The sequence below is a fragment of the Octopus bimaculoides genome, chromosome 10, assembly GCF_046866305.1.
Source record: "Octopus bimaculoides isolate indiv1 chromosome 10, ASM4686630v1, whole genome shotgun sequence".
NCBI lineage: Eukaryota > Metazoa > Mollusca > Cephalopoda > Octopoda > Octopodidae > Octopus > Octopus bimaculoides.
In genome coordinates this window covers 46,168,585-46,183,703 of record NC_142937.1, presented here as the reverse complement: position 1 = coordinate 46,183,703, position 15,119 = coordinate 46,168,585, and the positions used below count along the sequence as shown (strand labels likewise).

Sequence of the window (15,119 nt, the reverse complement as noted above, 5' to 3'; positions counted from 1 at the left end):
AATGTGGATCCAACAGAGGGACCAGCAATCCAAATAGCCAGTAGCATGGTAGAAAAAGCTACAAAAGATATGCAGACCAAGAAAGCCCCTGACCCATCAGGAATCACTGCTGAGATGCTTAAAATATCTGGCGACGTGAGGTATAGTCTAGTTATCCATATAGTAAACCAGGTTATACACAAGGGAGTAATACTCAATGACTGGTGTAGCAGCATCATAGTCAACTGCTACAAAGGTAAAGGTGATGTCTTAGAGAGAAATGATTATAGGGGTATCAAACTGTTAGATCAGGTAATGAAAGTTACAGAGAGGGTCATAGCCCACTAATTAGGAAGAAAGTCTAGATGAGATACAGTTTGGTTTTGTGCTAGGGAGAAGCACCACTGATGCTATATTTCTGGTAAGGCAGCTGCAGGAGAAGTACCTAGCCAAAGATAAACCTTTGTTTTTGGCTTTTGTTGACATGGAGACATCCTTTGACAGGATCCCCCCGATCCCTTATCAGGTGGTCAATATGGAAACTAAGGATAGACAAATTGGTGAGAGCCAAACGAGCCAGGTACAGGAATGCTGTCAGTAAGGTAAGGGTTGGCAGTGGGTATAACAATGAATTCAGCGTACAAGTAGGGGTTCACCAAAGATCATTCCTCAGCCCCTCATGTTCATCATAGTCCTCCAGGCAATAACAGAGGAATTCAAGACAGGCTGCCCCTGGGAACTCCTCTATGTTGATGATCTTGTTCTCATAGCTAAATCACTTCCAGGACTAGAGCAGAAATTTCAAGTGTGGAAGCTAAGTTAAGAATCAAAGAACTTTATAGTTAATCTAGCAAAAACCAAAGCCTTAGTTAGTAAGTAAGAAAGAGGACAAATCACAAATCCTTTCATGTAGATGGCCCTGCTCGATCTGTAGGAAAGGTGTAGATAGAAATGCCATAAGATGTACTCAGTGTAAGCTATGGACGCATAAGAGGTGCAGCAATATCAAAGGAAGGTTAACATGGAAAATAGTTTTTGTGTGTGAAAGGTGCACAGGTACAATAAACACTACAAATATACAGAAAATAGACTCCTTCCAATGCCAGGGAGGTAAGCTAGAGGTAGTTGATAGCTTCCGTTATCTAGGTGACCAAGTCAGTAGTGGAGGTGGATGCTCTGAAAGTGTAGTTGTGAGAATAAGAATAGGCTGGGCAAAGTTCAGAGAACTCCTACCTCTGTTGGTAACAGAGGGCTTCTCCCTTAGAATGAAAGGCAGACTGTATGATGCTTGTATGCAAACAGCTGTGCTACAAGGCAGTGAAACATGGGCTGTGACTGCTGAGGACATGCGTAGGCTTGCTTGAAAGAAATGAAACTAGTATGCTTTGCTGGATGTGTAATGTCAGTGTGCATGTATGACAGTGTTAGCATCTTGAGAGAAAAGTTGGGTATACGAACCATCAGATGTAGTGTGCACGAGAGATGACTGTGCTGGTATGGTCATGATGCATATGGATGAGGACAGTTGTGTAAAGTGTCGATCTCTGTGGAGGGAACCTGTGGAAGAGGTGCACCCAGGAAAATATGGGATGAGGTGGTGAGGCATGAACTGCGAATGTTGGGCCTCATGGAGGTGATGACTGACACCTCTGGTAATATACTGTGCATGTGAAGACTTGTCAGGTCAAGTGAATTCATAGTTGTGGCTATGCTGGTGTCATGTAAATGGCACCCGTGAAATCATAGTGATGGCCATTGCTAGTGTCATGTAAATAGCAGCTGTGAAATTGGAGTTGGGCCATCGGCAGTGTCTTGTAAATGGCGCCCATGAATCATAGTCATTGGCGGTGCCATGCAAATGGCACCTGTGAATTGTCGTGGTCATGGTCAGTGCCATCTAAATGGCACCTGTGAATTGTAACAATGGTTATTGCCAGTGCCATGTAAATAGCACCTGTGAATCATAGTCAAGGTCATAAAAGCACCCATTACACTCCTGGAGCAGTTGGCATTAGGAAGGGCATCCAACTGTAGAAACCATGCCAAACCAGACTGGGGCCTGCTGCAGCTCTCTGGCTTATCAGCTTCAGTCAAACTGTGTAACCCATGCCAGCAGGGAAAGTGGACATTAAATGATGATGATATACATCATTATCATCATTTAATGTATGTCCTCCATGCTGCCATTAAATAACGATATATATATATATACACACACACATTCACATACAGCCAGGAATCTTTGAAATTTGTATTTTCCATAGGTAGTGACACTCTTTAATTAACAGGAAGTGTGTTCATTTTTGAACTTGTCAATTTGTTAAACTATTTTAATACAATATAAAAGTTTATTTTGTCAGTATTCAAGTAAGTGGTTTTAGTTTTGAAGTTTGATAATTTGGGTCATATTTATAAATGCCGGATTATTTGCATACAAAAATATAATAAAAGAAGAGATAGGAGGAGCTATTCAATAAATGAAAGAAATCAATGGCCTGAAAATATTCCATGTCATTGATCTCTTTCATTTAATTCTCAGTTACTACTGCTAACTTTGTTTGGATTTTATATAGAGAGAGTTATTTCTGAACTCTATGTTCTTATATGCAACCATTTAACCACATAAGGTACACATTGACAGTCAGGCTAAGTTGTGTCTGTATTATTATGCTGCTTGTGGTGTAATTGGAGACTAGTATGCACACACAAGTTTTCCTTTTTTTAGGCAAGGATTCATTAGAGAAGGTTAACAGGACAGCACAGATTTTGTTTAAAGCTAATGTGACAGTTGGTACTTCAGTTATTTTAGTGTGTGTTTTATGTTTATTGAGAGTGACATAATATTTGTACTGGTGTGATATTAATATTTGGGTGTTTGTAGTTAGTTGTACATGTACGTGTGTCTGTTTGGATTGGAACATACAGTGAACAGGAGAGTGTTGCCTCATGTCAACTCTATTTAAACAGTTACATGGTGCGAAATGAACTGACATAGCCGTCAGGTTTGTGTTTCAGTTATATTGTGTCACATTGTAGTACAGCCATTTTGGCACCACTTATTTGGCATCACTGATTTGATGCTGATTTATTTGACATCAGATGTGTTAATATTTCTCTCATTTAATGATTCTCTTATTCTCTCTCTCTCTCTCTCTCTCTCTCTCTCTCTCTCTCACCCTCTTTCCCCCTGTCTATGTGTGTGAAGCATATTTCTCTTTTTGTGTATATACCTGTGTGTCTGCTTTCAGTGCCAAAAAGTATTGCCACCATAACAGGTTCAATGTCCAGTCAACCTTGCCAAATCGCCAGCATCCAAACAACTCATTCTGCTAAGGTTCATACTATACCCTATGGCATGGACATGCAGTGATATAGAGTGTAAGGTGATGTATGGTTGGAATAATCTTAGGTTTGTGGGAGAAAAAAGACTGAGTCCAAGCTAGGCTATCATTATCCTTCATCAATTTTATTATATTGTTTATTAATGTGATGATTTTGTTATTTCCACTAAATGTGGTGCAGTGAACGCTTACAGTGTGTTCACTCATCTGATATTTTTCTGATTCTTCCAAGTGTAAAGCAAGGTCACTAGAATATATTGCAAGCTTCATCTAGTATGTAAATCTCACATGTGGAACTTTGGCGCAGGTAGTGATGGTATGGGAATTTGTGTGTGTTTAGATGGAGGATTTCTGTTCCTACTGGCAAGAAAGGAGCTTTCTGTTCTTTTTGACGATTGTTTACATGTGAAATTGGAATGTGTAATTAATTTTACCTACAGGTATATTATTGTTTAATGAAAGTGAAAGCGATCAATAATCAGTATGAATTTAAATTAAATTTAATGATTTTCTTCTTATTCGATTTTTGTTTTGTCCTCAGCCTACAAACATTTATAATGAGTTACTTTAAATGATTAACTTTCATCTGATTGTTATTGTACTTTGACTAAGTTGTGGTGCATTGGAAGCTTTTATCAGGGCTAAATATGAACACAAGCGTTATATAGCTCGTGAGTGGGTTCAACCAAAGCCAACAGTACCAAAACAGGTAATTTGATCATTTTCTCTTTTTTATGCTCAGTAAATCTTCTTAAAAGAAAGATACTTTGAAATATATAATGTGATCTTACTATTATTATTTATTCATGGAATATATTTAATTCCCGCAATTAAATTTGACAGTTTTAGAATTTATGCCATATTTTTCAGTATGTTAGTCAATGTAATGTAAACATGTAGTGTAAACGTTCAAACATTGTCAGTTTCTTTCCAAATCCTTCTGCATTTCACATGAAATTTTTGATCCTCCAAGTTGCCTTGGTGTATAAGTCAACTTATCTTTTTTTGGTTGTAAATTTTGGTCTGAAACCTTTGACTTGTAAGCAGAAGAATATGGTAAATGTGAAATGGCCGATTTTATGACATTTTACAAGTTTGTCTCCATGATTCATGGCCATGCATTTTATTGTGACTTTTTATGAGACAAACTTTCTATGTTTCAGCTTGGAGATATGTTGGGCATTGGCTCCAATAAATTAAGCTAAATGTCCAGATTTGTTTTTAACAACCCTGACTTATAAAAAAAGACCAAATTAAAACAATATAGTTATTTGTTATGTTAACTCAGTGTATTTTAACTGAAAGAAGAAAGTTGTGAGGTTTCATAAATGTAATTACTATTCATTATGAGTACAGTATTTAAAAATGTAATAGCAATCCTGGTTAGTTTGCCAGTTCTTAACAGGGGACATAGGTCTGTTGATAGCATACAAAAGGAAGCAGGTATTAATGTCTTTCAAGCATAACACAATTGAAAATAGGGTATTAAAAAGGAACATTATTACTGACATTTTATTCTCTGAGCATTAAAACTTCTGTTTCTTTTTATGTTTGCACTTCATTTAGTTCTTGTTATTATTTAGTAAGATGAATCCTGCTAAATTTTTTGTTGTTGTTGTAAGCTATGTTATATTTCTGGGGTTTTTTTTTTGGGGGGGTTTTGTTTTTTTCCTTCATGCCTTCACCTTAAACATGAGAGACAATGTATTATACAAGCTTTGGTAGCATGATACTCCTCAATAAAATGTAACTAATTGAACCAAACACTACAGTTTGTTTCCATGGAGTCTAAGACCAAGTTCTGCCACAGCTCTGATATTTAAAGTATAGTGTTTATCACAGAACTTCATCCTAGCATTTTGTGACACCAATTTAAAAAATCTACTATTGAGCTATTGAACTAGTTTATATGACATTTGGTCCAAACAGTGGAGATGGAGAAATTGGCCGTCTCATTTTATTTCTGTCATTTATTGATTACAGAATGAAAACTTTCCTGGATTAGTATTCATTTATTAAGAATCAACTATTAACTCTTTGACGGGGGTGCAATACTAAGACAGATGTTAGAAGAAATATTTTCGAATTTCTGTTTAAACAGAGTGACACTAACTTTTATCTTATTTTCTTTGAAAATGTGATTTCCTTTATTATATTTAGTAATTTATATGTAGTTTTCTCCAAATTATATCATGGTATTTCTTAAAAGAATATTCCTTTTAATTGTAGGTATATGATGTTGTTAATATTTCTTTTGAGATTGTATATTAATATAACAGATGTTCTTAAAAGATACATGCACTAGAAATAGGGATATGTAAGTGGAAACCACTATTTGGAAGCAGGAATTTTTTGAGTGATTTGAATGAAGCATTTTCATTTTGTTCTTTATAAATACACAGGTTACTGACAAATATATTTTAGAAATATTAAAATGCAAAAAACAAAAAATTCTTTTAAATAATTTGTGGATTATGATAATATTATTCTTTTACAATTGAATAATTGTTGAAAAATAGCTGTAAGCTCTGTATTGTCTCATTCCTAGTCATCCTAACAATTTTACATAATAGCTATTTAAAAATTTTTTTTGAGATAAATGGGTTTTTTTTTTTCCTAAATTAACCTTTACTTCCCTTTTTTTCTCTGTGTTATTTCTTTATTCTTTCTTTTGGTTGGTGTTCTATTAATTTTTCAATATCTCACTGAATTCTTCAGATTTAATGTTTTAATTTTGACAGATTGTTACAGTATTTTGCAGAGTAAAAATAAAAATAAAGTCATTATTGCAAAATAGGTTTGAATAAGGTTCACTTTATTGAAATTATTTTGAAAACCTCATTGTTATAACAAGTTATTACGAGTCAGTTTTAAACCAAGTCTGGGGTCTTTTGTGTTTATATGGAAGAATATAATATAAAATAATGTGTATCGCTGTGAAAAAGACATGCAATTTTTTTCTGCGTAATGGCCTGCTGACATTGTAATTATAATTAGAAATTCTAGATATTACATTGGGAATTCAGTTAGATTGAGTCCAGCATATTCCACCAATATCAGGAACTTTGAGTCTATTCATTTCACTTCTCAGTCTTTGACATTGTTGGTATCTTCTTGTTTCCAGTTCTGCAAGTTTCCTTGTCTGTATTTTATTGTATGACACTTTTCATTTGTAGAGCAAGTCTGGCCTTGTTACCAGTTCCTTCATTGTTTCAGTGGCCTGTATTGTACTGCTAGCATACTTATTTTTTTCCATCTCTGTTATTATTACATGGCTAATACTTCTTTCAGCCAATCCTTTTAGATGTGTACTCAATATCAAACCTCTGTATAATTTGCTGAGATGGTGACAATTGTAAATGAAGACCTATTTGACAAAATGACAGTGATTATGATGATGAAACTAGAATATACATATTGCATTATCTAGAGATGTATTTGATTCTCAGAGTGCAAAATATTAACCAATTTAATTTCTGTTTGATCTAAATACAGAAGGAGGTAGAGATAGTGCAGAGATTTTTATTTCTTTTTTTTCTGTCTGTTATCCAATGTTCCATAAAAACATTGGACTGAATCTAGGATGTTTTACATATCAACTCAACTTTGGCACAGGAACTGTCACTTGTATATTAATTGTAGATTTGCTCACTTCTGAAACAGGTTGACATTGTAGAGGTGGGTAGCCAAGCCAATAAACTATGGGACTATGTGCTTTTGGTTCATCTAGCCAGCTGGAATAGTTACCAGTTCATCTAGTAAGGTATCAGAACACGATGATAGATCAATGTCTTGTCTAGAAGTTTCATTTCACATCTGCTTAAAAATGCTTGAGGCTTTACAAGACTGTTGTGTATTATATATATATCATCATCATCATCATCGTTTAACATCCGTTTTCCATGCTGGCATGGGTCGGACGATTCGACTGGGGTCTGGGAAGCCAGGAGGCTGCATCAGGCTCCAGTCTGATCTGGCAGTGTTTCTACAGCTGGATGCCCTTACTGATGCCTACCACTCCAAGAGTGTAGTGGGTGCTTTTTACATGCCACTGACACAGGAGCCAGAGGGGGCTGACAACGACCACAATCAGTTGGTGCATTTTGCGTGCCAACAGCATGGAAGCCAGTCAAGGCAGTGCTGGCATCGACCACATTTGGATGGTGCTTATTACATGCCACCGGCATGGGGATCACAACTACAATTTCCATTTGATGTTGATGGACTTGACTCAATAGGTCTCCTCAAGTACGGCATGTCACCCTACGATCCAAGGTACTTTTGAGTGGGCTGGCTATGCGACACTGGTGTAGGTTACAGCTGTAAACTCACTTTATTTGCCGATTCTTCTCGGTCACAGCATATCTCCAGAGGTCTTGGTCTTTTGTCATTGCCTCTGTGAAGTCCAACATTCAATGGTCATGCTTCATCACCTCATCCCATATCTTCCTGGGTCTCCCTCTACTCTGGATTCCTTCCACTGTTTGGGAGTGGCACTTCTTCACACAGCTCTCCTCATCCATCCGTAGTACATGACCATACCAGTGCAAACGTCTCTCTTGCACGCCACATCCAATGTTTCTTATGTCCAACATTTCTCTCAGGGCACTTGCACTTTGTCGTGTGTGCACACTGACATTACACATCCAACTGATCAAACTAGCTTCATTTCTTTCGAGCCTACGCATGTCTTCAGCAGTCACAGCCCATGCTTCACCACCGTGAAGCATGGCAGTTCGCACACATGCATCATACAATCTATCTTTCACTCTGAGTGAGAGGCCCTTTGTCACCAGTAGGGGTAGAAGCTTTCTAAACTTTGCCCAGGCTATTCTTATTTTTGTAGTAATACTCTCTGAGCATCCACCCCAACTGCAGACTTGGTCATCTAGGTAGCAGAAGCTATTAACTACTTCTAGTTTCTCCCCCTGGCATGTGATGGAATCTGTTTTCTGAGCATCTGTGATGTTTATTGCCCCTGTGCATCTGCTGCATATGAAGGCTATCTTCCCAGTTAATCTTCCTTTGATGCTGCTGTACCTTTTATGTGTCCATAGCTTACACCGGGTACATCTTATGGAGTTTCTACCTACACCTTTTCTACAGGTCGAGCATGGCCACCTACCTGAAGGGGTGTGTAATGTGTTCGCTTTCCTACTTACCAGAACTTTGGTCTTTGCAACATTGACTCTAAAGGCCTTTCAATTCTAAACCTTGCTTCCACACCTGAAATTTCTTCTATTTCTGGTAGTGATTCTGCTATGAGGGCCAGGTCATCAGCATAGAGGAGCTCCCAGGACAACCTGTCTTGAATTCCTCTGTTATTGCCTGGAGGACTATGATGAATAAGAGGGGGCTGAGGGCTGACCCTTGGTGGACCCCTACTTCTACCCGAAATTCATCACTATACTCATTGCCATCCCTAACCTTACTAACGGCATCTCTGTATAGGGCCTGTACAGCCCTTATTAACCATTCGTCAATCACCAGTTTCTGCATCACCCATCAGATAAGGGATCAGGGGACCCTGTCAAAGGCTTTCTCCAAGTCCACAAAAGCCAAGTATAGGAGTTTATCTTTGGCTAGGTATTTCTCCTGCAGTTGCCATACCAAGAATATAGCATCAGTGGTGCTTCTACCTGACACAAAACCAAACTGCATCTCATCTAAGCAGACTCTCTCCAACTCATTCTACCACTTAACATGAGGAGCCTATACAGCTAACAACCTAAACTTTAGCCACTAGACTACATACAAACGGCTCCTGTCCACTCTCCCACCAGACAGATTAAATTTAGAGTGCTTTGATTGTAACTAAACATGTTCACTCTGCCCTGTCAACCTTCTTTTTAGGCACAAAATATACTGTCACATGACACTAACACATGGACGTAGCAGGAAATGTACAAAAGGGTCTAAACTTAATTATGTGTTCATTCTCTACAAACACTTGTCCAAACAATCAATGCTCTGAATGTTTTCTGTCATGTTCAGTCAACTGTATCAGCCTTAATTTACAATGCCAAACATTGTCACTTGATAACAGGAAGGGGAACCTACAAAAATTCCTATGACCAGCTGTGTGACTATCTTCTACCAATCATATCCTATTCAAAACTTATACTAATTTGAGCCATGAACTCCCTATAAAAATAGGGCAAGCTTCAAACACTAGTCGAAGCAAGACAGCTGCAACATCTTTCTATTTTATTTCAACTGTTTGAAAATCAGTGTAAACTGTGAAACTGGTTAAAGCTTCAAATATATTAATAAAAAATATTTCAATTATTCTCAGTGCATTTTCAACTTCTGTTTTCCTTATATACAAGGTCTAATCAATAAGTATCCAGAGTGTTGCCATAGCAATAAAACTAAAGCGTGCAGAGTGAAGCCACTTGAACTCTGCTGTGCATGCACACAAAGTTTTAATGTTCTAGCTCACTTCCACTGTCTACTGCAGTGCTTGGAAGGAAGGTGTGATCATCGCATTAACCATGATAGAGAATATTGTCATTGTGATACCTGCTCAGAGGCCTACGCAAAGTTGCCGAAAGTATATGAAGAGGAGTGTATGAGCTGCACACAAGTGTACAAGTGGTTCAGACATTTCCAAGATGGCTGAAAAGATGTTAATATTGACGAATGTTCAGGGAGACCCGCAACCAGCAGAACTGAGAAAAACATCGCAGATGTGCATGCAGCTGTGAGGGGAAATCATTGAATCACCATCCATGATTTATCAGAGGCTGTGCAGATTAGTTACAGTTCAGTGAGACACATGTCTGCCAAGTTTGTGCCAAAATTGCTTTCAGCTGACCAAAGGGACACTCGAGTTTCAGTTGCACAAGATCTCCTTGATTGTGTCAAGAACGATGAAAACTTTTTGAAAACTCTGCATAGGCCTCTGAGCAGGTATTGTCAAGCTTTTGGCAAAATTTAATGCAGATTCTCTGCTCAACTTTGTCATCGTGAATGTGACAATCAAATGCTACACACCTTCATTCTAAGCACTGCTGTAAACAGCAGAAGTGAGCTAGGATGTTAAAACTCAGTGTGCATACACAGCAGAGTTCAAGGTCAATCTGTGCCAAGCAGCTTCACTTTGCATGCTTCAGCTTCATTACTATAGCAACAGTTCGGATACTTATTGATCAGACCACGTATATATGTATATATATATTTTACTTCTTTCAGTCATCTGACTGCGGCCATGCTGGAGCACCACCTTGAAGAGTTTTTTGTTGAACAAATGACCCCAGGACTTATTTTTTTAAGCCTACTACTTATTCTATCAGTCTCTTTAGCCAAATCACTAAGTTACAGAGACATAAATACACCAACACTGGTTGTCAAACAGTGATGGGTGGACATTTAGATATCTACATATATATATATATATATATGTATGTGTGTGTGTTTGTGCGTATACACAATGGGCTTCTTTCAGTTTCTGTCTACCAAATCCACTGATAAGACTTTGGTTGGCCTGAGGTTATAGTAGAAGACACATACCCAAGGTGTCATATAGTGGGACTAAACCTGCAACCATGTGGTTGGGAAGCAAGCTTCTTGCCACACAGAGAGAGAATGGAATTCACAAGCCTTTATTATTCACTACAATTGTTTCAACGCATCATACATCACTGCCTCTCAGTTGAGATGCTGTACAAACACTTGTGGTGCATCATTGGTGCAGATGTGTCTCGTCTGGTGACTTGACAAAAAGTACCTCATTTTTTAATCTCCAATGCACAATGAGTTGAAATGATTGTAGTGAATAATAAAAAGTCTTGTGAATTCCATTTTCTTTCTCTTTCTCTCATATTTTATAAACTCTATGGACATAAAAGGAATTCCTGAAGTAAATCCAGTGGCACTTAAATCCATACTGTTGATGTCATCAGGTAGCCAAATAGTAAACAGGCTTTAAAAGGCATACTACAAGGCGTATATTCAAATTTAAAATTATGACTAGTTTATATTAGGAAGAATGTACTCTATATGTTTGAGGATGAATATTCCTGTTGTATTTGTATGAATCAAATATGTATTCTGACAAATTACCTGTGGTGGAATGAAAAGATGATAATTGTTATTATAGTTTCTTGTCCAGATGGTAAGGATATTTTCACCCAAGGTTGTCAGACTTCTGTGAATGTACATACTTGAAGATATTTGCCAAGAATGCAGGTGGAAGTTAACTACTTGCTTTCTGAATCCTTATATGTATTTGGAGAACAATGAAAATTATTGGTGTCCTTAGGTACTTCTTTCTGTATTCACCAGCTTCTCTTTCCTTACCTAGACATGAATATGATTGTCAGGAGAACAGCTGTATTACATAATTTAGTTTGTCTTTCCTCATACACTACTATCACACTACAAGCGCGCACACACACACACACACACACACACATACATGCGCACGCACACACACACACACACACACACACACACACACACACAGCTGCCATTCATAAAATTAATTGTTAACATCTGTTATTGCTTAATCTCATTCTAGCCTTGATCAGATAGATCTATGATTATCTGCATTTTTTGAGTTGTGAACTCGTTCAATCTGGATAACTAATAATAGTTTATATATGTCTGTATATTACCTCTCAGTCTTTCTTTCGACTGCTATTGTCTGTATTAGTCTGCACCCTTCATTTAGTACTTTCATTGATAGTGATAAGAACCATTCAAATGTTGACATGCGTATAGATATATCCAGCAACAGCAGTTTGTGTCTCATTATCAAAATATTATTAATTATTATCATGTTCAACATTAAGAATTGTTCTCTTCTACAGAAAGCCGAATAAAATGGTCTCAAAAATGGAATGACTTATAGTCATAGTTTCAAATTGATTTCAAAATAGTGAGTGAATGAAATAATGTAAATCGAACAAAGACATAAATGGGTTTAAAAATGACAATTTTATCCTTAATTTAGAATGTGAAGAGAAGGAATATATATTCTTTGTGTTTGTTTTTGTGATTTACTTTACATTTTGCTTCTTGAATTGTATGTTTACATTTGTTTGTTAAATCTACATATGGTGCTAAATTATTGATTCTGGTGGTATTAGTCCTGTTTAAAAGAAATAATCTCTCTTTTGTCAGTGTATCAGTATATGTAAACACATGTATACATGCATACATGAAAATCAGATCAATTACTATTCCAGTCATTTGGGCTGGTTGGTTCTACAAAATAGTTTCTCTGCAGGTGTCCTTGTATATTTGAAAACCTTTGCCCAGGAAACTACCTCTCTGTTGTTTCTTAACTTCTTTTTCCTTTTTTTAATTTAATACATATCATGCATTTTGTAAAAAAAACAAGAAAAGAAAAATTGCATTGTTATAGATTTTCAACAGACCAAGCACTGGTCTACTGCATTTCTAATAGCATGAGTAACAAGGAAATATCTATGTGAGTTGAGTGGAATAAATGCTGCAGGGTATTTTTCTTTGGCATACCAGTTTGTTGGCAATTTTCTCACAAATTTGTGAGATATACATATATATAGTTTGCTGATATACAATTATCTATATTACACACTCACTCACTCTCTCGTGCACACACACACACACACACACACACACACAACAGGCTTTTGTACAGGTTCTGTTTATTAAGTTTTTACTCACAAAGCATTGATCAACTTAAGGATTTGGTAAAAGACACATGCCCCAAAACTAATTTTATTATTTCTCTAATAGTTATAGCTTTCTAAATAAATCTACCATAAATACATTACACTCATGTCCAGCTGTTATCTTTCTGCTGTTCATAATAAGTTTGTTTTCTAAATGTTTCATCTATGTACTACTAAATATGGTTTCCTCTATTTAGCTGTGTGGTTTGTATGAGTCTAACTCTTATTCAGTCCTTATCTAACATTTTACCATTTTAGACTCCTTTTTTTTTTTCTACCCTAATCACATCCATGTTTTTAACCCAGCCCCTCTGAATTCTTGTTTCTTGAATTTGTCATTTTAATAATATCAACCTTGTTTTGCATATTTTGATGTGATCTTGTTACAAATATTTTCTTAAAATAATTTTGTTTTATTGTTTCCTTGAAATGATTTTAATTTTGATTTCAATAATTATTTTTTTATTTATTTTATTCCAAAAATACAATTCTAATAAGAACCCACTTCATTTTATAATTGTAAACAAAATATTTCAGTACACCTCTGTTTTATTCATGTTTTTATTGGCAAATCTTTTATCTTTTGTTCTTCTAATAATTTTATTTGAGATTTATTCTCCATAGTGCCTTACTAGTTACAAATAGCCAAGAATCTGACATGAAAAAGATTATAGGAATCTGTTTATTTGTGCAACCAAAAGAGTTTTCTTCTCTCTCATAATCCTGTTTGTAAGTAGAGAGTGTCTATTGTGTGAATGTGCTGTTTCCTTTTAATCAGTGTTGGTCAGTTCAAATTAGCTGTTCCCAGTCAAAATGTTAAGTTTTAACTTATCTTTCTATGTTTTACTACTGTGTTGTTTATTAAGTGCTGCATTGTAATAATTTATCTACTCATTATTTGTGAGAACATAGTACTTTGTATGGAGTATTAGTTATTAAGAGTAACCATTGGGAAACCACTGATAGCAGTGACTCAATCAATTCCTAGCGATATCTGAAGAAGGAATTTTTGCATTCCAAAATATTATTATTATATCAGACTATGGACAATTGAATTATAACAGTTATTATAGTCCACTCTGCATTGTTGCGCCATTCGAGACACATTATATTTTAGTTATAAAATGCTTTTAATTAAAATTTCATTGTGGTTAACTCAAGATTTACCAGCTTAAAAGCCTGAGATATTAATACTGTCTTTTGTCATTGTTACTTCACCTAAAACAAGCCAATGAGGTTATTTCTATGTGGTCGTTTGACTTCATAGAAATACTAGCCAAACCTCTTAAACTGCTAATGTCTTACATAGGGAAATGATTCATTAGATAATATGGCTTGACATACCACTAAAAAAGACAGCATGGTCATGGCTGCAATGCATAAAGTCTGCTTTTAAGTCAGAATTTTCATTGGGTTGGACATTACTTAAGATCTTTGCTAATCATTTGCATAAGATGATAACATTAATTTTAGATAATCTACTAATCCTAATATGTCTTCCAAGTAGAAATATTTTAATTTTAATTATGTGTGTTATATGAGCGTTTAAAGAGACACACAGATTGGTGTGATGGAATTTGTATTTATCACTGACTAAATTCCAAGATTCTAGTTCTGAGGTTAAAATTTCACTTTATCCTTTAGAATTACAAAAAAAGAAACATCTCCCAGTCAGTGCAAATTAGCTTTTAAAAATCCTGATAGAGACAAGTTTGTTGAAGAGAAAATAATAATCTCAAACAAATTTGTGCAAAAGAAAAAAAATTCATACAAGACTAAGACTAAAGTAATTACTCAAAACTGCAAGCATTTATTGGTATTGAAATGAGAAAACCACTATAAAACTCTTTGTTACTATGTCTTGAACTATACTAAGTTGTTTATGGGCCTTAGGGAGCTGCTACATACTCACTCAGCCTGTTAGGAGCAACAGCTAAATTTCCCTCAAATCAGGTCATCAGCTTGGAAAATTATAGTATGCTGTAGATAATGTTGTCACAAATATTCTTTAGAGCACAGTGATTAATGCTAGAATGTGTTTGTTCAGTGAAAGTTAGTCTTGTGCTACACTACAACAGTATAACGAAACAAAAATGGTAAAAAAATTATTTAGATAGTGTGCAAGAGGAAAGTCCGT

At 36.0% G+C, this 15,119-nt stretch overlaps 1 protein-coding gene across 4 annotated transcripts in view; it reads left to right on the top strand.

Moving 5' to 3' along the window:
- Positions 1-15,119, top strand: part of LOC106874158 (stromal membrane-associated protein 1) — a 127,775-nt gene that overhangs the window by 68,956 nt on the left and 43,700 nt on the right. For all 4 annotated transcript variants that reach the window (XM_014921812.3, XM_014921785.3, XM_014921802.3 and 1 more), the window contains exon 4: positions 3,939-4,029. In XM_014921812.3, coding sequence (XP_014777298.1) covers positions 3,939-4,029 — 91 coding nt within the window. The remainder of the gene's footprint in view (positions 1-3,938; positions 4,030-15,119) is intronic.